Source organism: Gopherus evgoodei, chromosome 24, assembly GCF_007399415.2.
Source record: "Gopherus evgoodei ecotype Sinaloan lineage chromosome 24, rGopEvg1_v1.p, whole genome shotgun sequence".
NCBI lineage: Eukaryota > Metazoa > Chordata > Testudines > Testudinidae > Gopherus > Gopherus evgoodei.
The window spans coordinates 5,799,671-5,824,782 of NC_044345.1; the positions used below are offsets into that span (position 1 = coordinate 5,799,671).

At 49.2% G+C, this 25,112-nt stretch overlaps 1 protein-coding gene across 2 annotated transcripts; it reads right to left on the reverse strand.

Moving 5' to 3' along the window:
- Positions 1-1,900: 1,900 nt before the first annotated feature.
- HJV (hemojuvelin BMP co-receptor) lies at positions 1,901-25,112 on the reverse strand. Of its 2 annotated transcripts, none has more exons than XM_030541783.1 (4): positions 24,814-25,112; positions 9,181-9,340; positions 6,945-7,447; positions 1,901-3,762 (listed from the first exon to the last, which is right to left on the reverse strand). In XM_030541783.1, exons 2-4 carry the CDS (start codon positions 9,272-9,274, stop codon positions 3,142-3,144), a joined length of 1,218 nt encoding a protein of 405 aa, XP_030397643.1. In that variant the 5' UTR covers positions 9,275-9,340; positions 24,814-25,112; the 3' UTR covers positions 1,901-3,141. The 2 variants fall into 2 exon arrangements, with proteins under 2 accessions (XP_030397643.1, XP_030397641.1); XM_030541781.1 differs by lacking the exon at positions 24,814-25,112 and adding an exon at positions 15,536-15,770.

Consider the following 25,112-nt stretch of genomic DNA (forward strand, 5'->3'; position numbering starts at 1 on the left):
TTTATTATTATTTTTTTCCCTTTCACCCCTTGGGGCGGCAAAAAAGCTGGAGCCAGCCCTGCCTCCACCCCTTCCCCCAGTCAACTCCCGTAGCCTTTGAATCAGTGCTATTTCTTATCAAAAAGTGACCTCTGCTGGTCAAGTAACAGGCCAAAGATCAGGTCTCCGAAAATGGTTTAATTACAGCAGACGTAAACGAAACCAGATCAAGGCACTGGGTGCTGGTGGGCAAGTACTTTGTGCCATCTGGACGTTTGATTGCTCTGTAGTTTGTATCTCTCAGGCAGGGAGGGAAAGGTTGAGATACGCAGCATTGGCATTGGGTATGAGAGTCTCACAAAGCCAGGGGGCTGCAGACTGGGGCAGTATTGGTGCAGTAGCCGGTGCATGGTTTATTCCCTCTCAGTACAGAGCCAATTTCTCAGCGCAGTGCAAAGGGACACAGAGTAGGCCAGACCCTCTGGCATGACTCCCTTGCTATGCCCATGACCAAGGGCAACACAGGGTTGCCACTGTTGCTTCTGCATTGGTTGCTGTTCCTAGAAGGCCATTCTACCCCATTACGCCACTGGAGAGGTGCAAAGAGGCCAGAGCTGGGAACTAGATTCCAGTAGGTCTGGAGGAGCCAAGATGTTAAACTGAGGACCTGATCACCTGGGGTCACTGAAAGAGCCATTGTCACTTTCCCCAGTAATAGGTTCATTAGCTGCTGTATCATAGCTCAAATTCTACTGGGTAATTATATTCTGCATCCCTAAAACTGCCCCTGGCACTTCACTTAGATACTGTGTTGTTCTTTGTTTCCAGGCAGTTGGGCAGCATTGCTGTGTGCTGTTAAACAGCTGCTGTGTTCCATTCCAGAGGTGGATGCATTTTAATACTGGGTTAAGTAAATTCCGTATCTATAGGGACCTAATTGGGCTGGGTCACAGTCGCCCAGTGAGCTGATTACAAAATAGGAGACATGATGAAAAGTGTTCCAGAATCTAAATGTTCATTTTTAAATAAATAAAATAAGATTCTGGCCCATGTCTTTGCAAAGAGAACCTTGAAAATGCAAACCAAATGTTAACCATTGCAGGAATGTCTGCCTGCATTTGCAGAGAGCCTGAAACAACAGTTCTGAGGTGTGAAGGGCCTTCATCCTTTTCTGAGGCATGTTAACACTGGCATGAGTGTTTTACTGGGGGCAAAGAAAAAGAGTAATGATTACATTCTGAAGATCCACACAATCTATTGCAAGTGGTGTCCCCATTTTGGTATCACAAGTGAGCGGAGCTTGGTTGTAGGTGGAGTGTGAGAGTATCCACTGCTATTCTCTCCCACATTCAATGCCCTGTGTGTATATTTAGATCATAAAGTGCTTTGGAATGAAAGGAGCGATGGGGTGGAATACAAGATATAATTATCTTCACCTGTTGCACGCCAACCAGGGAAATAAGAGACAGATGACAGGAAATGAGGACTTCAAAAATAGACACCTTTAATGTCAAATGTTCATGGATCAATGATGCCAGTGTACAAGAAACGGAGAAACTCTTATGGTTGACACCACATGGTGGACAGTGTGTGAGTGAGAAGTACTTTTGAAGCTCTCTAGACTATACCTTTTACTGTGACTTTGATCAGAGGAGCCATGAAAAAGCAGGACTAGACAAATAAACCAAATATGGCTTGAAACATGAGCCATAAAAATGAGCCTTGTTTTTTACGGGTTGATAAGCCTTCTCTCACACTATTTTAAAAATTCTTTCACGCAACAATGTTTGCAAATCCTACCAGCCTTCCCCCAATGACTGTTCTCTTCTACGAAGGCCATCTTTGTAGGATCAAAGCTCTGTGATTCCTCTCACAGTTCAGCAGGACAAGAATTGCAAAGTTGTTTAGCAGATGAATCCTCTTTTTTTTTTTTTTTTTTAAGTCTTTGTACATGGAAAATATTTATTAACAAATAGAACTCTATACACTTCTCCTAAAACCTCAAATATATTAAACATTTAACTTCAGTCTCACCGCAATATTTATGTACATTCCTTAATATTTTACCTAGTCAGTGATGCAATCTGATAGCTTTGGCCTTTGCTGCTTCTGGGGTTTATCACTTTACTAATCTTACTCCTGAAATCAAGCCAGTGGTTTTGTTGGGTTTTTGTGGGGCTATGGGAGACAGAATAACAGATCAAGCTTGGGCTAAAAAAGGGGAAAATTAGATCAATTTTTCTCTATACTGTATTGTTGAAACTCAACACTGGTCCAAAGTCTGGGACTTGCTATATTCAGTCCTAGATTAGTGCCAAAAAGAGAGAAATTGCAACGCTGAGATGACAATTTTAAAGTGAAACTTCAGAGATTTGACATTTTTGCAGACAGCTGGGCTACAAGTTAGCATTATACAAACAGTTCCTAGCTCAAGTGGTTCAAGGAATCTCAAACCTTGAACAAGACATTCTGGTTACCATCTTGCTGCTTTCTACTTCATTCCAATGTGGTTCCACAGCAGCTCTCACAAGAATGTCTGAAGCTACAAATCAACAAGTTTTGCCATCCAAAAGCTTTGACCCCAGCCTGGATTCCAACATTTCTGACTCTAGCAGGTTTCTGAGCAAGAGTCTGTTTACAACTATGTTGGAACTGAAGTGCATGCTGGGTAAAGAAAAAGCAAGAAGAGGTCCTGCAAATTACCTATCCTGTGTGCTACAACTAGCTTGGCAGACGTGCTGCAGAAGCTCAGAGGATCCACGCTCCTGGTTTCAGACACATGATCAGAAAAAAAGCGAGACAATAGAAGTTAAGTCCCTGCATGGCTTTTTCCCATGTGGCAGCAGATTCCCCACTTTTATTTAAAAAAAATAAAGTAATAAAAAATCAGAACCCACGATGGGAAAACTCCATTAACATTCAGGAGCAGAACAAAACTCGACTAATCCAGTCCTCAGAGTGTTTGAGAATGGGAAGCATGAGCTGCTATTTCCAGGCCTTTTCTCTAAAGCCAGGGCCTTTCACCAGTCTGGTTCCACGCCCATGATAGCAGATCCTAGATAGGGCACCATTTCCTTTAGCTGATGTCCACCTCACTCCAGTCTATATGTCACAGAGCAGCTACAGATTCTTGCAGCCCTGGTACCTGATGCACAAGGAGTGTTAAAAGCACAACTGAATAGCCAAGAGGTTAGAGGTGACGATGACAAGGAGGAAGGGTAAGGAGATGAGACAACAGCCCGCCCCAGTCTGGAAGATGTGCAGTTTCTCAGCATCTGGGTGGAACATCTTTGCGTCCTCCAGAGCACCATGTGCGGCCAGGGTGAAATTGGCATCGCCTGAGGTCACCACATCAAAGACGCACGACTGGAAGTAGACGTCCTCGACCGGCAGCTTTTCCTTGCACAGCAGTCGCGCCGTCTCAGTGGCAATCCCGGTGTGGTGACACTCACTGCGGGAGATGCGCTGGCTGGGTGGACAGCCGCCCACACAGAGTTGCAGGTCCTGCTCTTCGGTGAAGGACCGCGCCACCTCCTCGGCTGCCCGGATGGAGAAGGATAGCTGCCGGCCTGCCTGGCGCACGGCAATGATGGTGCCGATGTAGGCAGCCCGAATCTCCACATGCTGCCCAGGCGCATGTTCCTGGATGGTCAGGCTGCTCCCCCCTGGCCTCTCACCACCATTCACCGAGCCATCCTCGAAGGCAGCTGGCAGGTTGTCTATTTCGGCCTGGTAGACCTTCTGGTCGATGCATTCCTTCATGTTCTTAAATATGATCGTGAGCTGCAGGGCAAAAAGAAAGAAGCAAGGCTGGATCAGAAGTCCTATGTCCTAGTTCCGGTTAACCGTGATGGGGAGAGGGGAAAGAGGAAGGGATTGTGACCCTCCTAGATACCTGTCAGGAGATCCAACAACCACCCTGCCCTTCCCATATTGATAGATGGCAGGCAGGTCAAGGTACAGAACTACTGGTCCAACATCCAGAGCACTGGACTGAGACTCAGGACTCATGGACTCTAGGACTGGAAGGAACCTCGAGAGGTCATCGAGTCCAGTCCCCTGCCCTCATGGCAGGACCAAATACTGTCTAGACCATCCCTGATAGACATTTATCTAACCTACCTTTAAATATCTCCAGAGATGGAGATTCCACAACCTCCCTAGGCAATTTATTCCAGTGTTTAACTACCCTGACAGTTAGGAACTTTTTCCTAATGTCCAACCTAAATCTCCCTTGCTGCAGTTTAAGCCCATTGCTTCTTGTTCTATCATTGGAGGCTAAGGTGAACAAGTTTTCTCTCTCCTCCTGATGACATACTTTTAGATACCTGAGAACTGCTATCATGTCCACTCTCAGTCTTCTCTTTTCCAAACTAAATAAACCCAATTCTTTCAGCCTTCCTTCATAGGTCATGTTCTCAAGACCTTTAATCATTCTTGTTGCTCTTCTCTGGACCCTCTCCAATTTCTCCACATCTTTCTTGAAATGCGGTGCCCAGAACTGGACACTATACTCCAGCTGAGGCCTAACCAGTGCAGAGTAGAGCAGAAGAATGACTTCTCGTGTCTTGTTTACAACACACCTGTTAATGCATCCCAGAATCACGTTTGCTTTTTTTTTTTTTTGCAACAGTATCACACTGTTGACTCATATTTAGCTTGTGGTCCACTATGATCCCTAGATCCCTTTCTGCCGTACTCCTTCCTAGACAGTCTCTTCCCATTCTATATGTGTGAAACTGATTGTTCCTTCCTAAGTGGAGCACTTTGCATTTGTCTTTATTGACCTTCATCCTGTTTACCTCAGACCATTTCTCCAATTTGTCCAGATCATTTTGAATTTTGACCCTGTCCTCCAAAGCAGTTGCAATCCCTCCCAGTTTGGTATCGTCTGCAAACTTAATACGCATACTTTCTATGCCAACATCTAAGTCGTTGATGAAGATATGGAACAGAGCTGGTCGCAAAACAGACCCCTGCGGAACCCCACTTGTTATACCTTTCCAGCAGGATTGGGAGCCATTAATAACTACTCTCTGAGTATGGTTATCCAGCCAGTTATGCTCCCACCTTATAGTAGCCCCATCTAAATTGCACTTTCCTAGTTTATCTATAAGAATATCATGCGAGACCGTATCAAACGCCTTACTAAAGTCTAGGTATACCACATCCACCGCTTCTCCCTTATCCACAAGACTCATTATCCTATCAAAGAAAGCTATCAGATTGGTTTGACACGATTTGTTCTTTACAAATCTATGCTGGCTATTCTCTATCACCTTACCACCCTTCAAGTGTTTGCAGATGATTTCTTTAATTACTTGCTCCATTATCTTCCCCAGCACAGAAGTTAAACTAACTAGTCTGTAGTTTCCTGGGTTGTTTTAATTTCCCTTTTTATAGATGGGCACTATATTTGCCCTTTTCCAGTCTTCTGGAATCTCCCCCGTCTCCCATGACTTTCCAAAGATAATAACTAGAGGCTCAGATACCTCCTCTATTAACTCCTTGAGTATTCTAGGATGCATTTCATCAGGCCCTGGTGACTTGCAGGCATCTAACTTTTCTAAGTGATTTTTAACTTGCTCTTTTTTAATTTTATCTTCTAAACCTACCCCATTCCCATAAGCATTCACTATGTTAGACATTCCTGGGTTCTGTTCCTAGTTCTGCCACTCACCTGCTGCCAGGCCTTGGGCAAACTGCTTTCCCTTCCACCCAATGTCCATCTGTCTTGGCTGTTTAGATTGTGAGCTCTTTTGGGGACTGGGAAACTGTGTGTTTCTGTGCACCACCCAGCGCAGTACGGCCCTGCCCTTGGCTGACGTTGTAGTAAGAGATCAGGAGGTCACCTTGCTGCCCGTCATCTTTCTTAGGACTCATGGCAGGTCACTGTACATCACTGGTTCTCAAATGTTGGTACTGGTGACCCCTTTCACACAGCAAGCTCTGTGTGTGCCCCCCTCCTTATAAATTAAACCCACTTTTTATATATATTTAACACCATTATAAATGCTGGAGGTGAAGCAGGGTTTAGGGTGGAGGTTGACAGCGTGTGACCCCACCCCCATGTAATAACCTCGTGACCTCGTGAGGGGTCCCGACCTCCTGTTTGAGAACCCCTGCTGTACATCCAAATGCAGCACGGTTTCTCAAACAGGGGTCGCCGCTTGTGTAGGGAAAGCCCCTGGCGGGCTGGACTGGTGTGTTTACCTGCCCCATCTGCAGGTCTGGCCGATTGCGGCTCCCACTGACTGCAGATCGCTGCTCCGGGCCAATGGGAGCTGCTGGAAGCGGCGTGGGCCGAGAGACTTACTGGCCACCGCTTCCAGCAGCTCCCATTGGCCAGAGCAGTGATCTGCAGCCAGTGGGAGCTGCGATCGGCCAGACCTGCGGACAGGGCAGGTAAACAAACCAGCCCGCCCCGCCAGGGGTTTTCCCTACAGAAGAGGCGACCCCTATTTGAGAAACCCTGAAATACAGGGTTTCCACAATCCCAGGCTGGACCCATACCTGGAGCACCTCATAGGGCAGAGTGAGCCCCTCCCACTGTTCACCTGGTGACCGTTGGAAAGATGGTCTCTTGACCCCAAGCATCACTCTCATTCCTAACTGCATAAGCCCCACCCTTAGGGCTGCCTACCATGCCCTATGTGGCAAGTGAAAAGTCCCACTAGGAAAGTACTTAATATATTTTTCTTAAGGAGCAGGGGCCAGCACCATGTGCACAGCCAGGTGCAGATGGACAAGCAGCAAGTGATCCACGGGCCGCCATTTGAGATCTGTTCCTCTAATCTATTCCACCCCCTTCCCATGTCCAGGAGCAACTGGAGAGCATTTCTGTCATTGCACGAATGATTCTTACATTTGATTCTGAGCCTCCATCCCTCTCGCACCGCGAATGCAACGGCAGCCGCCCAAAGCCTGGGGAACCCCCAGCAGCCAATCCCAGGCTGTGACGTTACCTTGCCGGTGGCAGTCGCGTTGGAACTCTTTGCCACCAGGTAGCTAGTTGCCTGCACAAACAAATAGTTATTGTCCAGGAGAGGCCAGGAGCCCTCCACGCGGCAGGTGTGGAACTCATCCTGGAAGGTGCGGACGTGGGGGTCCCCGAAGGCGGCGCAGTGCTGGTAGGTGGGGGGCTGGCCATGCTTGTAGAGGAAGCTCTTCTCGTAGTTGCAGATGTCCAGGGACTCAAAGCCCTGGTGGTTGGGTGCCGGCGGGCGGGGCCGGGGCGGCGAGGTGGGGCCTTCCTTGGAGCAGTTGTGCTGGATCATAAGGTCCTCGATGCCGTGGACGGCAGAGTGGTAGACCAGGTCGCCCCGGCAGGTCCGGGCCGTCTTGCGGGTGCAGTGGGAGTAGGAGCGCAGGGCGTTGCAGTAAGCCGCGTCCTTGTTGGAGCCACGCAGGTTGAGGGTGGCGGCCACGTAGTCGGCATTGCAGCGCAGGATCTTACACTGGCAGCAAGCTGGATGGCGAGACAGAGCATACGGGATCACGTCTGATGTCAGTGCTACACCACTCTGCTGAAAGCGGCTAATGGCTTCCATCCAGGAGGCCTTGGATGCCAGGACAGCCGCAGACCTCGTTAAAGTCAATGGCTGTGCCAAGCACTCTCTCTTTGTGCCTCAGTAAAAGGAGCAATTAAGCCCGTTTGTAATGACAGTGACCAACAATGGAGGGACACCCCCACCCAAGGTACATGGTAGGTCAGAGCTAAGGGCATGTCTCCACTTACAGTATCGTTGTAGCACTTTGTGAAGACGCTACCTACACCAATAGGAGAGCTTCTCCTGTCGGCGTAGGCACTCCCCCTCCCCAACAGGCGGTAACTGTGTCAATGGGAGAGGTCCTCCCGGAGACGTAGCACTGTCCACACCAGGGCTTAGGTTGGTATAACGACGTCGCTCAGGGCAACACAGTTACACTGATATAAGTTTGTAGTGTAGACCAAGCCTGAGCCCTGTGGGTCGAAGGGTTGCCCTGACTGCAAACACAGTAGTTAGGATGGTAGTCACCACCTGTGTATGTTAGTGGCTGAAAGCCAGGAGAAGGAGTTGTGGTGTGAGCCTGAGCCCGTGTCTACACTAGAAACACCACACTGGCTGCAGTAAATCCACCTCTCTAAGAGGCGTTAGCTTGATGGAAGAATTTCTTTTGAGCTTCTTGGGCACAGGGCTCGCTAGAGGGGCAGACACGGGGATTTCTGCACAAGAAAACTGGCTGCTGCGTCTTTTTCCTGTGCTCACAGCACAAAGACTCTCTGTACATTTTTATTTTGTAAACAAACAAGATCACACCAAGAATCTCTCTGATTCCTATCACAGATTTCTCGTCCTAATGGAAACAACCTGAAAGGGCCCAAATCTTGGCTAACTGCTTGGGCTAAAGGGGGCAACAGAGTGTTATAACATTCTGTCCTCCCGTCCCAGGCTATATTACTACACTGCCTTGGAGATCCGTGAGTATGCAAGACTTCCCAAGATATGCAGGGCTGGGCCTGGTTGCGGTGGGAGACCACGGAAGTAACCACTGGGGTGCTGCAGGCAACGGTGTTGGTAATTCAGTAAGGCCACTCTCCCCTGGTTCAGCGTTGCCTCATCGCAGTGCGAGAGATGGCACTGTATTCTTTGGCTGACCACCAGCAATCTGCTGTTCTCTTGGATCTGGAGTTTCCCCAAAGGCTAAAACTTGCACAAGTGTATGGAAAATGGGAGGCAGAGGTGCACTGGGGCATTGCAAAATAAGCCAGATCTCAAGCATATTTTGAGAGCAGGGAGAGAGCCTCTGGGCAAGGGATTGCAGGAGGGGGAAGATGTCGAAGCTACAGATTCCCAGAGGGGTTGGGAGCAATCCCACACTGGTAAGGGGATGGAGAAAGACTAAGTGCAAAACCCTGATCCTACTGAATTTGGGGGCAAAGCTCCCAAGATGACCCAGCAGAACCTTTTCATCGCCGATAACCAGGGCATCAGGGAAATGCTGCCGGGCCATTGCTGTTTTTAATGATGCAATGAGCCATCACACTCCTGCCACCACTTTGTATTCTCTATGGGAACTGCTGCTAAGCTAGCAGATGCCCACCCCTCTATTTCAGCAATCCCCTGCCTCTGGCAGGTGCATGCTGCTCACGTTCCCACTGGAATCCCCACTTCTGGTGTGCAGCTGACCCCTGGCATCTCTGCCTGTTCAGCTCCTTACCATGCCTGCAGAAAAGGAGGAGGAAAAGTGCTCTGAGGATGAAGCAGGTGCTTTCCAGTTGCTGTGGGCTCGTACTGCAGGCTGACTTCCCCATTCCAATCCATCCAGAGTCAATGGGGATTAGGCACCCCCCTTTTCTTCTTTTCTTTCACCAGCTCCCCTGGAAGCAAAGCAGAGACAGGGATCTGGGCTAAATAAATTAACATGAGCTGCTGGACAGGATGGCTTGGTGCCCTTAGCTTTATGTTTGAAATAGCCAGAATCCCTAGAGCCACAGGTTCAAAATCCAGCAGGCTCAGCTACCCTCTTCATCTTTCCCATGGAGAGAGACACATCTACAAGTTACTTTGTGTGACTCTTTTAGAAGACAGCTTAATAACAGGGTCCTGTCTGCTGTGTGTGAACATTAGTGACCCTATGGCCCATGATATGGGATTCCCCTTGGTCCAAACTGCCTTCTCCTCCCCATTCCGGTGTTCTGTGCACTAATGTTCTCTGATGTCCCACCCCAGAAGTGGCTGCATTTATACAGTTCAAAGTGCATTGGGATCCTTCGGCAGAAACTTGCCACTATCAAAGCACGTGATATAGTTGTCAAGTTGTATTGAAATTCAGATGTTTTCAAACAGAAATATGGTATAGGAGAGAGTTACAGATATGGTGCGTGTGGCAAGAGAGGGCAGAAATGGGCTGGCTGCTATCTAGCATGCATTGGCTAGGCAGCATTAATGTTAATCTGATGGGAGTGGGGCTGAGAGAGGAATTCATTCTCCATAGTCCACTCAGTCTTTGACCTCTATGCCTAGATTAACCTCAACGGGCACCAAAATTGGGCTGCTGACTTTTGTGGTGGGGACAGTGGGCTGCTGGAAATTGGACTGAGACCCGCCAAACTCATTTCTTGTAGGCTCCCAAACTAGACAGCAGACAAGACTGGATCATTAGCAACTTGTGCTGGACTTAATCACTCGGCTCCCAGTCGAAAGGGTAACTGCTCCATTGTCAAGCCCCACAAGACACTGAACCCGATTGTTTGCTGCACCCCTTTCTCACATCCAGAGGACCTCGATCTGCAGACAGCTGTTTGCAGCAGTCCCCATATGCGAGGTTAGGTACAGCCTGTGCCATTTTTGCTGGTGCACAGAGGAATGCATTACTAACAGCCGTCAGCTGTGACTCCAGCCGGTGAATAGCTCATTGTGAAAACAGAAGGAATGAAGCACAGAGTTGTAGATTTTTTCTTTTTTTTAAGGCCAGAAGAGAACCACTGTGATCAGCTAGTCTGAGCTCCTGAGAACCTCAGCCAGCAAACTTCTGCATCAAGGCCCATCGCTTTTGGTTGAGCTATAATGCATCTTTTAGAAAGAAAGGCATCCAGTCATGATTTAAAGATCTCAAGCGACAGAGTATCCACCACGTCCCTGGGTACCATTATTCCAATGGCTAAATTACATGCAGGGATCTATTATGTAAGTTTCACTCTGATGACCTCTACACTAAATTGACTCCACGTCCGCATAAATAAGCGAGTTAGTATCCAGAACCAGGGGGACTTTCCAGATTCACAGCATTTCGGTTACATGCACACGTGGAAAATTAAGGGGAGAATTTCTCTAGAAACAAAGGGATTTTTTTTCTCCCCTCTCATTTTCTATTCAAATGGCAGTCCTGCAGGTTTGCACTGGTCTGTCTTAGGAAAGAAGCTGGGTTTTAGGGTCTACTGTGGGTGGGAACCTGAAATGGATTATGCTGGATGCCAATACAAAAATCTAGGTACAGTAGATAGCATTTATAGTCCTGCATTTATGTCTTTGAGTCTGACTTCACCAGGATCTCTCTCTCTCTCTCTCTCTCTGATGTAGAGGAATGCACCATGAACACCCCGCTAACAGTCTAACCACATGTCTCATGCATTGGGCTGGGATAAGGAACACTCTAAATTCCATCAGGGTGTGGGGGGGGGGATGCAAATGGTATTTTAGCTAACAGCTAGACTCAAAACAAGCAATTTCTCCACCCTGCTGCTAGATTTAAGGAACAGACTGCAGGGTGCCGACCACTGGTGATCATATCTGTGCATCTGTGGGACTGTCAGAAACTGGGATGTGCAAGTGTATGCGGGGTAGTGACAGGCACAAATACTGCATGTGTAAATAAAAGTTCTTTTATTTTACCTAAAAGAGAGGGTCACACATTTAATTTTGACTGGCCCAGCTGCCTGTGGGAGTTTGAACTCCACTCCCTTCTGGGAGCAGCTCACACTGGCAGTGTTTGCAAGTTTCTGAAAATGAAGAAAAAGTTTCTGTGAAGGGAAGAGGATTCTGGAGACAGTAGGGTCACAACTGCTAAATGCCAGGCCATTATTTGTGCTGGACGGACCATAGCCATGGCTAGCACATTTCCCACCCCCAGTCATTTTCTGCCAGGAAAAATAAAATTAGACTAATGGCTGGTGGGGAGGATAGGGGGTGGGAGATGGTTTGAATCTGGCCCAAGGAAAAAATAAAACAACACCTCCTTGGCATTCATTAACAACATATGCTCTGTCCTTCTGGCCAACACCTGTCCTAGAGCAAGAACTATCTAATGGGATTGCAATGGAAGAGGGAGCTGCAGCCTCTCAAGGTATGGAGCACGTGTATACCCAGTATTAGATTTCTATAGGCTTATGCATACTGGGTCTGAAATCCTGTTCTCAATAGGTTTTTATACCATGCTCATTGCTGTAGTATCTGAGCACCTTCCACTAGGACAGGAAGCAAGGTGACTACACGTCAGTCCTGTAGGGTTTGTTCTCTCACCCTCCCCCCAGGGGGAGAAGCATGTGCAGATACCCATCATTGTGTGTTTGGATTAGAGATGGCCAGGTCCAAGAAATGCACCTTAAATGTAGAGCAGGAAAGAGGTGAGGTTTGTGATAGTCCTGGGTTGCTGAGGGAATTCATAGCACAATCTCAAACCATCTCTGGAGAAAGTTGTCTCCAGTCCTGGACACCTGTAGACTGATTCTAATGTCCATTTCTGGTCATTGTGGGGTACATGCACCTCCCTGTGAAGTCCTCATCACTCCGAGAATAGACAGTGGTTTAAACATCCATCAATCCCACAACTGTTTATGTAGAGGCAGGTATCGTTATCCCTATTTTACAAATGAGGGAGGGGACACAGGCACAGAGGTGCATCAAGCCAACTGCAGATTCAGGAACACAGAACCCAGCTCTCCCAAGTCCTGGTGTGGTATGCTAGTCACACCCTCTCCTTTACTGCTTACGGAGAGCCGCAGGCCACACGCAGCATGCAAGCACGGCAGCAGATTTTCCCCAGACACCAGGTGGTGGAATCTATCTACGCTGCCGCTGCCACCATGCTGCTCCGCCAATGGGCCTGGACCCTGAGCGGGAAGGCAGCGGATGAGATGGGAGGTGGCCTTTAGGGAGTACAGTACAGGGGGGCCAGTACCGTTCCCAGCTCTAAGAAAAGCCGTCTAGAAGAGTCCGGTGGAATGATCACGCCTCTTATCAGGTGTGAAAACTGAAGGGAAAAGATCCCTGCTCCCTACGCCTGATCTGGTGGTCTCTGAGCAATCACTGGGTTGATCAGGGCCACCCAGAGGATTCAGGGGACCTGGGGAAAAGCAGGGGAGCTGCGGCGCTTGTACTGGCCTGGCGATGGTCCAAGTCTTCAGCGGCATTTCGGTGGCGGGGAGCCCTTCAGTCGCTCCACGTCTTTGGCAGCACTGAAGGGCCCTCTGCTGCCGAAATGCTGGCTGAAGACCCGGACCACCGCCGGCCAGGGCTCGCGGGGCCCCTGCGGGGCCTGGGGTAAATTGCCCCACTTGCCCTCCTCCTCCCCCGGGCGGCCCTGGAGTTGCTTCATTGCCCCCGTTTTCCAACTGGGGCTCGTCTATTGCCCCTGCAAAAGCAGGTACGAGTCTCTTCTAGGCATGTTTGTGTGCGAGCATGCACACACACACACACACACACACACACTCTCTCTCTCTCTCTCTCTCTCTCTCTCTCTCAATTGCTGCAACCGGATCCCTTCCTGCTAGGATGAGAGACAGGCAGAGCACCACTATCCCGGGAGCGGACAGATTCTCTCAGATCAGCAGCACTGGTCTAGCACCCGGACTCATCATGGCTTGGTTCAGTCAGTGGCCTCTTACATAGTGGTGCTCTTGTCTCACAGCCCTAGGAACCGGCCCTGTCATCCCCCTGCCCTGTCCCATTAGAGACACTAACGCTGTCACCTCCCTTTGTACCTCTGTCACTTAGGATGAGCACTGGGTCCGAAGGAATACGAGCAGATGGTTTGTTCTCCTCTGCCTCCTTCGCTCAACTTGTCCAGCCTTCTGCATTCGCTTTCTCCAGCTCTGCCTGTTGCAACTGTGCTTGAACTTTGGGGTGTTTGACTAAGCCGATAAACAACCCGGGAGCATCTGCCAGCTCCCTCTGGGTTCGCTGCAGGAGCTAATGATCAACCCAGCGCTCCCCACCAAAAAGTAGCCAACCGCCACATGATCAGCCCACGTGATGGGACCCAGGTCTTGCCATCACCCCTCCCCCAAGAACCTCCCAGGAAGAGAAGCTTCTGATTCATAGACCTGGAGGCCGGAAGATCAGCTAGTGCGACATCCAGCGTATCACACGTCACCCACTTAACCCCACTGTTGAGCCTAACAGGTTGGGTTAGGCTAAAGCATCTCGACACGGAGACTTCCAGAGATGGAGATCTGATCTCAAGACACGTGAAGTGAGACCATCTTGGCAGGACCTGGGGGCCCGGGAGAATCCAACAGAATGCGCATGGCTTGATGGAGTCTAGTGGTCAGAGCAAGGGGTGGGGATTAGGAGTCAGGACTCTTGGGTTCTCTTCTGAGATCAGGAAGGAATTGGGTCTAGTGGTTAGAGGACAATGAGTGAGAGTTCTATTCCCATGTCTACTACTAATTTGCTTTGTGGCTTCAGGCTAATCGCCTCCACTTCCCCAGCTATAAGAAGGGGATAAGAGACCTCACAGGGCATGTGAGGGTTAGCGTTTCTAGAAGAAGGGCCAAGATCTCTCCCCTCCAAACATCCTTTTCATCATATCAAGTAGCCAGGCTCAGAAGCCTGTGATCTCATGAAGAATGGAACTCTTTCCTTTCAAATTTTATTGAGAAGAAAAACACGACCGAGGGGTAACAGAAAGTTTTATGTGTATTCTGTTGATTTTCAAACATCGCTTTCTTTAGCTCCGCTGTGAAACCGGATAAACTTTTATACACATCCCTGCTCGGGCCCTGGGCCTGTGCCCAGTTTGCCTTTGCCTCAAGATGTCACTGGCACCTAGATTGTCCACTTGGAACAGATCTTCCACAGACTCCCCCAGTTCCAGGGCTCTGATACACACCCCACATGCTCCCCCAGGGCCCCAAGAGATCAGCAGCTTTCACTAGATTTCATTCTCTTGACTCTTCTTTATAAGTCGCGGGAGAGATCGGCTTCACTTTCTCATCACACCCGCGTCCCCGCCTTGCTAAAGCCAGGCAGCCTTGGCTGGTGCAGGGGCTCTGGCTGTGCGCACTGGAGCCGGGCACTAGACACGCACAGAAGGCTGACCCTGTGGCTGTCTTCCCCCCACACAGTGCCCCTGGCCAAAGTGCCAGTCTGCTCCCTCTTTCAGAAAGGGACAGAACTCTAACCACCCCCACGGCCCGCGTGCCCACACTTTCCCTTGCGCCCCGCCCCTGCGACATGTTCCCTCCCCTCTCACCTGAGCACAGACCCACCCCCCCCAAGAATCCACTGCTCCCCCATCTGTCACCAGGCCCTAGCGCAGACCCTGTCTCTCCCCACCCACATCCACGGCAGCTCCGTACCACTTGGCCCTTCCTTTTCCTTTCTGCTTTGAGAATGGAAGGGGAAACTGCCACGCCGAGCTCTCCAGGACCATCTGAGCTCTCAGCTTGCTAGTGAACAGCCCCCTCTCCCAGCTCATCCTAGGAAGCCATGGGTATAATACAGTGGCCCCCCCCCAGTCCTCCCCAAGCAACCCACTCCCAGCCAGTGCCATTACCAAGCATGGACAGAACACATTCTCTGTGAGATCAACAGGAGAGAGGAGATTTCCTGTCAGGATGACTTGATGGCCGTTCCCTCTCTCCCTGCCTTTGGATCAGCTGCCCCATACTTCAGTTCTGGCACCAATTCCTTTGGGCAAATCCCACGACCTCCGTGGCCACCCCTCTCCGCCCTGATGATATTTACCTAGCTCACAGGACATAGGGTTTAATTAGCGAGGGTTAATAGCCAAACAGCCACGGTGCAGCCCTCCAGGCAGGTCTGCTTTTCAAAGACCAGCCCGGTGTTCTTACCAGCCAAATCTTTAAGCCAGGCAGCAGCAAGGAGACTCCAGCCAGGCGACCTGTGCCATCCACTTGGGTCTGCAGACCCCACCGCGTGCTTCCCCGAGGGTACGTTCCAGGAGACAGGGTCAGGAGAAGACGCCGTCTCTGGCAGCGGAGGGGGCCATGCTGATTCCATGCACTCCACCATGGGGCCAGGATCCTTGATCTCTCTCCACCCCCCTCGTTGCCATTTTCACGCAGCAGCTTCCCCCTCACCCCTCCCGTTTGCAAGACACACAGAGCAGGGGACAGGCGTCGAAATAGATTGGACTAAATTTAGACCGACTATGACCCAGCCAAGAAAAACAAGCACATGGTGCAGAGAGAGGAGCCCCAGAAATAGTTGTTAACTCCCAGCGGGAGACAGGCAGCACGCTAGCTAGGCGACTTAGCTACCAAGGCTTGCAGGGATTCACCACTCTGCTTGCTAGGGAGTCGGTGAGCTGGCCTAGCAGGCCACATGTGCAAATATCCCCATGAGCATGTGGACTGTCTGTGGCGAGGGTTAAAATTTGACATTTCCTTCTACCTCCCCCCCCGGGCAATGCCATGAATCTGCCACACCCACCCTGCCCCTCAACTGGAGAGAGACTGCCCAGGTCCTGGCCACCGGTCCGGGAGGCTTGGCATTTTAATTTAATTTTAAATGAAGCTTCTTAAACATTTTAAAAACCTTATTTACTTTACATACAACGATAGTTTAGTTATATATTATAGACTTATAGAAAGAGACCTTCTGAAAATGTTTAAATGTATTACTGGCACGCGAAACCTTAAATTAGAGTGAATAAATGAAGACTCAACACAGCACTTCTGAAAGGCTGCCGACCCCTTAGCTAGATAATTCCTGCGTTTGTCCAACCTGTTCTGAAAAACCTCTAGTAATGGGGATTCCACAGCCTCCCCACCTTGGTCCAGCAGAGCTCTGATTTGTTGGCCTTTGGAATGCAACACAATGCAAATAATATAATAATAATAATTAATAGCTCTTCTAAATGACTCTTCATCCATATATCGCAAAGCTCTTTACAAAGGAGGGTCAATAGCATTAGCCCCATTTTACTGGTGGGGAAACTGAGGCACAGGTAGGCAAAGTGACTTGCCCAAGGTTACCCAGCAGGGAAGTGGAAGAGAACCCAGGGCTGCTGAATCCTAGATCAGTGATGTATCTACCAGGCCCCAAGGGGTGTATATGGAGTGATTGACTAGCATATGGCTGGGTTGGTGAAAGGCACTTATTTAGAACTGGTTGGAAATCTGTCATTCATTTTTTGACAAAAAAATGTTGTTTTCATAGAACTCAAACCTTTAGAAAAAAAACGAAACAAGATGTTTTGATAATGTCAAAATTTCCTGCTTGGACGTTTTCGGAAGGGAACATTTTGATTTGCCATTTCAGAATGGAATGAATCAGGTTTTCATATATATGTGACAAAAAAAAAAAAAACCTTTTAAAAAGGTCATCATCGGAACGGAACATTTATATCGCCCTGAAATGACACTTTTTCAGATTTTTGTTTTTGCAGGAAATTAAAAAACAATGTTTTCAGAATGGAAGAAATTTCTAAATTGCAGAATTTCCCTTAAAATTCAGGTCCTGCCCAGCGCTAACCAGCAAGACGCAATGTTATCTATGGCAGGTGGCTCTCAACCTTTCTAGACTCCTGTCCCCCTTTCAGGAGTCTGATTTAGCTTGCATACCTCCAAGTTCCACCTCACTTAAAAACGACTTGCTTACAAAATTCAACCTAAAAATACACAAGCGTCACGGCGCACTAGTACTGCAGAATTGCTGACGTTCTCATTTTTACCACATAATTATAAAATAAATTGATTGGACTATAAATATTGCCCTGACATTTTAGTGTATAGCATAGAGAGCAGTATAAACAAGTCTTTGTATGAAATTTTAGTTTGTACTGGCTTTGCTGGTGCTTTTTATGCAGCCTGTTGTAAAACCAGGCAAATATCTAGATGAGTTGACGTACCCCCTGGAAAACCTCTGTGTCCCCCCCTGGGGTATGTGAACCCCTGGTTGAGAACCACGGATCTAGTGGAACGAATACTCAGCTAGAACCAAGAAGAACTTGGGTCTGCTCCTAGTTCTGCCGTTGACGTGGTCTGTGACAATGGACAAGGCCCTTCCCTTCTGTTCCCCCTCCCACCCTTTGCCTGTCTTGGCTATTTAGACTGCAAGTTCTTCCAAGCAGGACGAACGATCAGTGTCTCCTTTGGCACGCTGGGTGCTGCACACACATGATGGGGCCCTGATCTCAACTGAGGGCCTCCAGAGACTACGGTAATGCAAATAAGTGGTGAATGGACCTTTTCTGGGGTAGGCTGGGAAGGTTTGCAGATGCTGATCCTGGTGAAGTTTTGTATGTAGGTTTTAGACATTTTGTACATTGCCTATGCCTGTGCTAGCTCCTTAATGAACCAAAACAAGACTGGTGATTAGTGGGCATTACAGCATCATGAATAAGGATTTCTCACCATTATTTTCCCTTAAGGGACAAGAGCTAGAGATCCCATTACATTCACCAGAGAATTTGCTACGGTCAATCTATTTACACAGAAGGTGGCCAGTCACTCTGGTGATGGGCAGCCGTACAAAACCCTAAGATAGCTAGCTAGCCTGGGATAAACACCACATCTCAGGGCTGTAGAAAGAAGAGGGAAAACGTGATTCATTTCTCCATTCAATCAAACAGACTGTCTCATAAGCAAAGAGAGGCAATGCTGTTGGCCAGACACAAACTCCGAATAGGTGGTACTTTGCTAGAAAATGTTGTTTTCTCCCCTTATACCCGTTCTACGTCCACGCAGACAGAGTGCCTCCTGACTGCAAAGAGCACAAGCAGGGAATCAGGCCCGTCTCGTAAGGCAATGCAGCATCCCAAATGTGTCACTTGAAATGGGTGTGAAAAGACTTGGTAGAACTTTCATCTTCTTTCATGTAAGGTGCTGAGGTACCTTGCAGACAAACAGGGCTACCCCTGATACTAGGTACCTTGCTGTTTGCTACAATATAGTGCTTTCCAGTGGCACAGAGATTTGCTCCTGTGAGCAAATGAGCTGTTTCAGGCACAGCGAAAGGGGATGAATTCCGTCCATTGCAAGGAAACCATCCCAGCTCTCCCTACAACAAGGCTGCATGACTTTGACAGGGTCCACTGCAACACATCACTGATTCAGATCATTAGTCCAGCAGCTCCAGTCTCCTGTCTTGGCCAGAGCCCAAAGAGGAAGGAGAGGCAAAACAAAGCACCTTACACAGTTGAGATCTCTGATCTTAGGTTGTAACTCCAGCCAAGCCAACAATTTGCGAAAAGATGGTTCTTTAAAAACACCAACCAACCAAAAAAACTCACCAAATCTCCCACCTTTGTAGCATTAAAAATGATTAGAACACAGCATTACTAACATTCATGATTTAATCTCATGCTATCTGGTGGGGTGGGGTTTTGCTTAAAGTCTCAGCTCCTACAGTCAAGTCATTATGAGGGAATCTCATTTTTAAAAAAATGAAAGCTACGTTTCTAGCTTTGTGCTTGCAGAGACAAGTTGAAAAAGTGATCACTGAAAGGCTCCAAAACCAAATAAACTTCCTCCACATTTCTCACTTAAAACAAAACAAACATGATTTTTCAGGGCCTGATGCATGACTTTCGAATGCTTGGGGTCAGCAACACAAGGGAATGAGTCATTAGACCCTTGTGACATTATTGATATAAACTGGGATCATATAGAACATGGTTTGCAACCAAGGTCCTGTAGTGGCACCAAATCCTATGTAAAGGGGGTCATATAAGGTGTCTAAGACCAGGTTGTGGGTTACTGGTTATGATTATGCTGTCTGTATGTCTGTATCATTATGTAGTTGAAGTTATAAGTATTGGCTGTATACTGTCTGTTATATTTCAAATTGGTGCTGCAGTTCTGGGAAACACCCCAGACAAGTTGGTGTTAGCTCTGCTTAGCCTGCTTGATGGCCCATTAAGGACCATCAGCTACACAATTGATCCATTGAGAGGAGGCAGATACGCCTTGTAACTCAGCAAAGTATGTAGGGACTTGCCCATGTGACTCCAAACTCCATTTTGCTGTAATTTTCCACAGTAAGAACAAAGAAGTGTTCTTACACCTGGAAGTGCCTATATAAGGCTGATGCCTCATCTCCATCTTGTCTTCAGTCCTGTTTCCTACCTCTGGAGGGACTTTGCTACAAACTGAAGCTCTACACAAAGGACTGATGACCCATCCCAGCGGGGGATGTTCTCCAGAGACTTGATTTGAACCTGCAGTTTAGTCCATCACTGCTACAAGCCTGAACTAAGAACTTTGCCATTACTGTATGGAATTGATTCCATTTAACCAATTCTAGCTCTCATCTCTACCTTTTTCCCTTTATGATTAAACCTTTAGATTTTAGATTCTAAAGGATTGGCAGCAGCGTGATTTGTGGGTAAGATCTGATGTGTATATTGACCTGAGTCTGGAGCTTGGTCCTTTGGGATCGAGAGAAACTTTTTCTTTTACTGGGGTGTTGGTTTTCATAACCATTCATCCCCAGGACGAGTGGCACTGGTGGTAATACTGGGGGACTGGAGTGTCTAAGGAAATTGCATGTGTGACTTGTGGTTAGCCAGTGGGGTGAAACCGAAGTCATTTTTGTCCGGCTGGCTTGGTTTGCCTTAGAGGTGGAAAAACCCCAGCCTAGGGCTGTAACTGCCCTGTTTAAGCAATTGGTCCTGAATTGGCACTCTCAGTTGGGTCCCACCAGAACCGCATCGTCACAACCCTATATACTGTCCCATGATTGCAGGCGGCATGAATTTACAGTTCTGATGTTAAACCCAGCACGTCTGCAGTGCAGACAGATCTAAGGTCCCAGCAGTAGATCAGAGCAAGACAGACTGGTAACTGCTGCATTTGTGCAAAGGGTCTGGCTTTGCAAAGCTCATGCACCAAACTGCGGATTGCTCCCCGTTGCTAAGCCCCCTTTCAAGCTGATTCAGAGCAGAATTGCTTTTTGACTGCTAAATGCAAAGCAATTTATACTGTGGCACAAATTCCCTTCAATGCATTTTCATTTGAACCCTAACTAAAAACCTGAGGCTGGCTGGGTCGGACTTCAAGGAGGAAGCAAAGCATGTGAAAAGAGAGAAAGAGATCCCACACTTTTAATTCCTCCCAATAGAAGCTACTCTCTTCAATCATTTTAGTACCATAATTCACCCAAAAGGGGCTCAGCTTACTATGGTGCTGGGCAGGGCTGGAGAAGCTAAATAGTATACAGAACAGAATAGCTTACCGTAAACTCTGTAGTAGTGCAGCTCTGTGGTGGCCCAGTTTCTCTGTTCAAGCCAGGCAATGCTCAGAAAAATGACCTTGGCTCCCTGCTCAGCAGCTCTGATCCCTTTTCTAACGGCAGCTGTCTCAAGCCCGTTGCCTTGCAGGGCCAGTGCAACTGTTAGTGGAACAAGCTTAAGTCTATTCTCCCTTGCTCACCAACAGACCCATCTGCTAAGATCCAGTGGCGGAACCTTTATTGCTAGTGATAGTTCTAAGAAGCTAAGGACACCGCTTGGGGTGCCGGATCCCAGTGTAGTTTGCATTGTCAGCTGTTAGAAAAGGAAGGGAAAAGCCTTTTGACGCCTAGGCGGCCCCTGGCTTTTTCTCAAGCTCTAGCGAGGGTGGCATCCGCAAAGTGTGGCTGTGTCACAAGGTTTCTGACTACCAGACATTTTACAACACTCCCCCTGCTTAGTGTTGGTATTTGCATTGCAGTAGCCTGCAGAGGGCCCAGCGGGGATCGGAGCCCTGATGTGCTGGGCGCTGCGCAGACTCAGCCCCTGGATCTGAAATGCTTACAATATAACTCGACATAACAGCTGAAGGATCGTTATCTCCATTTGACTGATGGGGAAACTGAGGCACGGAGTTGGGGGAGAGCGATTTGTCTAATAGTACAGAGGGAGGCAGGGATAGAACCTAGAATGGAGCACTGCTGCGGCACCGACTCACAGAACTCTGTCCCCATTGCCCCTGACCCTTCAAGCGACCTGTCTAGCACTGCAAGCCCCTTCTCTGCACTTCCTGTTATCTGGAGTATCCTCCCCTCTACCTGCCCCTCTCACTGGCTCGCCAGCTACACACATCTCTCAGCTTGTGTGCCTTTTAGTTTCTCCTTTCCCCTAAGCTATTTCTTATGCGACTGTCTCTGTTCACCCCAGCACCGTCTAGGGCAGGGCACAGCTTGCATTGCATCTCCGGGTTGCAGTTTTTTCCCCCTCCAAACCCCACCTAGCCGTGACTTGGGCTGCCCAGTATTTGCTCCATCTGTTGATTTCAGCTTCCCTGCCATGAGCTCCAAGCCAGGCCAATGCCTGGATGCCCTGGGTGGGAATCAGTTACACAGAGGGTGGGAGGGGATGCAGGCGGGAATTCTCAGTTTGCTGCTCAGGGTCTGAGTCTCAAGCAGAGTCTTTCACAGGCTTTGATCAGTGGAAGGTGTTTGGTGCGGGAAGGAACCTAGAGGCCATCTCTTTAACCCTTTAACTGCTGCTCAAGGTACCAAAGGATGCTCAGGCAATAAATACATCTGCTGTGCTGCCCGATGCACCAGACGCACCCAGGTCAGCCTACACTGGCTCCCCTTCCCAACCTCCCAGAAACCCCATCTATTTTAGTGTCATAATGGCAGCAAACGGGAGAAGAGAGGAGACCAGCAGGGGAAAGGTGAAACAAGAAAAGGATGTTTTGAAAAAGTCTGCCCTAGAGCCTGGGTTCGCAGAGGTCCACAGCATTGTGACCTAGACTGGGCAAGTGGAGGGAAGACAGAGATCATCCAGGTAGCTAAAATCCAGTCCTCCACAGCCATGTCCCTTGTGCAACCTTTACACCAGTCCCTGCTGCCTTCTGACGCGACAGTGTTCCATCCCCACTCTGCACGGGTGGGAATGGGAGGGGGAGGCTGCCTTCACTTTCTCATGCAACCCTGCCCCTCCCAGCATGGACCCAAAGCAAGCTACCCCGTCCATGAGAAAGTAGGGCTACTACTTTTTCTACTACGCTAGGTGTGGCTTGGGGTACTACTCTTCCAGCAGCAGCTGTGCCCAAGCACAGAACATGCCCCATCCCATGCAACAGGACTTGGCATGACGCTGGAACCAATGGACAGCTCACGGCTTCCTTCCCAAATCAGCCGGGGTGATTTCCTGTGGATTGTCTGTGTAGGTACTGTATCAAAGCAGTACCACCCCCTCTAGCGTGGATGTAGTTATATCATATAAAGGTGCTTCTAGCTAGTCCCATGTGGAAAGGGGAATGAGCTATTCTGGTAAAAGGCACTTTTATCCCCAGGTAACTGCATCCACCCTAGGGGTGGCCAGCAGGCTGGAACCATTTTTATAGTGAGGGTGCTGAGAGCCAGTGAACCAAACTATAAATCCGGTATAGGATGGAAACCACTTCAAGCCAAGAGGTGAGGCAGCACCCCAGCTCCAGCGCCTGTGAGGGGTGGTATATTGGGAAAGAATCACACACCCCCTATTTTGGACGCTAAGGTCCAAATCTGGGACTAAGGTTATGATAGGGTGGTATATTGGGAAAGAATCACACGCCGAACTGAACATATTTCATAGAGTTAAGGCCAGAAGGGACCTTTGGATCATCTGGCCTGACCTGTGTATCACCAGCTACTCAGTTTCATCTGGATACCCCTACGTGGAGCGGATGACTTTTGTTAGACAAAAGCACCTCAGCGCCTGGGATTCTAGACTGATATATGCCACGGGCAGAGCACAGACTGAGATGCCACCAACGCCCCAGGCCCCTGCAAGGGGCAAGGAATTGAGGAAGTGAGAGAATCCCTGCAGGTGACTCACGCCCCATGTTGCAGAGGAAAGTGGAAACCCAACCCCCCCCAAGTCCTCCTGGCTAATTTGCTGGGGAGGAAAATGCCTTCATGACTCCAGATCTGACAACTTGGCTCACCTGAGCAAGTGGAGCTGCAGCAGATTTGCCCAGCTGCAAGGTGGATGTGTGTGTTCAGCCCGGGAATGGCTCCTGGGCCGGCAGTAAGCACTTGTGCAATTGCTTGGAAGAAGACAGTCATGTGAGCTCCTTCGGCTAAGCTCCCCTCCCCCCCGCCCACCCCCAGCCAGGGTTTATTCTGGAATGAAAGAGGTGCTGGGGCACAAGCAATTTTTTCGCATTCATCACTGATGCAGCCAGAGATGGATGAAAGTTTCCCGGAGCCCTGGGACGGAGCAAGGCAGGGCCCAGCACTGGAACCATGGGGTCACCCTACTCTTTCCATCTGTAGCCCCATCCCATTCCACCCCTTCCACCGTGGCCCTGCCCCCGTTCTGCCCACAGCCCCACCCCTTCCCCCCTATGGCCTCACCTCCACTCACTCCTTTCCGGACCTCCCCTCCCCGTGGCCCCAAGATTGGAGAAGCTCTGTTTCCCTGCCATGGCCCTGGCGGGGGGAGATTTTCCAAGCCACCCAGATTGGCTGGGGCCCCTTGGCCCAGGCGGTAATGCACTGGATGCGCTAAGCCCAGAGGTGGGGGGCTATGAACTGCCAAGCCTAGAGGTGCCAGGGCTCAGCCTTGGCAAACTGCCCTCAGCCCCACCCACACTCAAATTGTTTGGAGGTTCAGACGCATTCAGAGACTGATCTGAATGATGCAGAGCTCATGCAGCTGGGCTGCAGATCACAGCGAGAATCCAGGGTGAGTCCCGCTTCCATTCACTGGCTTGCAAGTCCCAGGTGGAAGGTGTTGCTGCCTCACATCTGGCGCTGGACAGAGAGTGGGAAGGCAGCAGCAGCCAGGAAAATGATGGGGGAGAGGGGAAGGGAGAAATGGAGGAAAAGGGAATCCAGAGACCCCCCCACAAGGTTTGGTCTGGGTTCCAAGCAAAGATCAGGGCTACAATGAAAGGGAGCACCACAGACTGTGGTGCATCTGCAGCGCTGGAGGAGGAAGCCAGGTGGTGAGTTGCAATGATAGATCTTTGCAGGAGACCATGACTATACCAGCAGGGCTGTGTTGGGGGGAGGGCCCCCCAGAACTGGAACAGCAGCAAACCAGGGCCAGGGTGCATTGGCAGAACAGCGGAGACCGCAGGAAAGTTTGCTTGGAGCTTGTTTGAACCATAAGCGTTAGCCCTTGACATTTACAAGCACCGAATTCACCCACGAAACGATCTTACAAGAAATCATCGCTCTGACTTACCTTGGAAAACTTCACACCCACTAGCTACGGAGTCCTTCGTCCAATCGCCTGGCACACTTCTTGTACCAACTCCCCGGATATTCCTGAGATTTCATCCGCCAGCCAGAAACAGGGGGATGCAGGGGAGAGGAATCAAGTGTGTTAACCCCCAGGACTGGATACGGTAGGAGAAGAAAACAGCTGAACTCTCCCACAACCAAATCCCTCCCTGAAAGCCAGAGGAGAAGGTTCTAAGTGGACACTTTAAAAATAGCCACTAGTATTTTTGATCCTGAAAGCAGGATTCTGATGGGAGGAGG

Excerpts from the sequence above, each read along its gene's own strand:
- HJV (XM_030541783.1), bottom strand. The coding sequence starts at position 9,274 with ATGGGGAAGTCAGCCTGCAGTACGAGCCCACAGCAACTGGAAAGCACC. Across the intron at positions 7,448-9,180 it reads CCTCCTTTTCTGCAGGCATG|CTTGCTGCCAGTGTAAGATC; the intron begins GTAAGGAGCTGA and ends CTCGCCATCCAG. Across the intron at positions 3,763-6,944 it reads ACGCGACTGCCACCGGCAAG|CTCACGATCATATTTAAGAA; the intron begins GTAACGTCACAG and ends TTTGCCCTGCAG.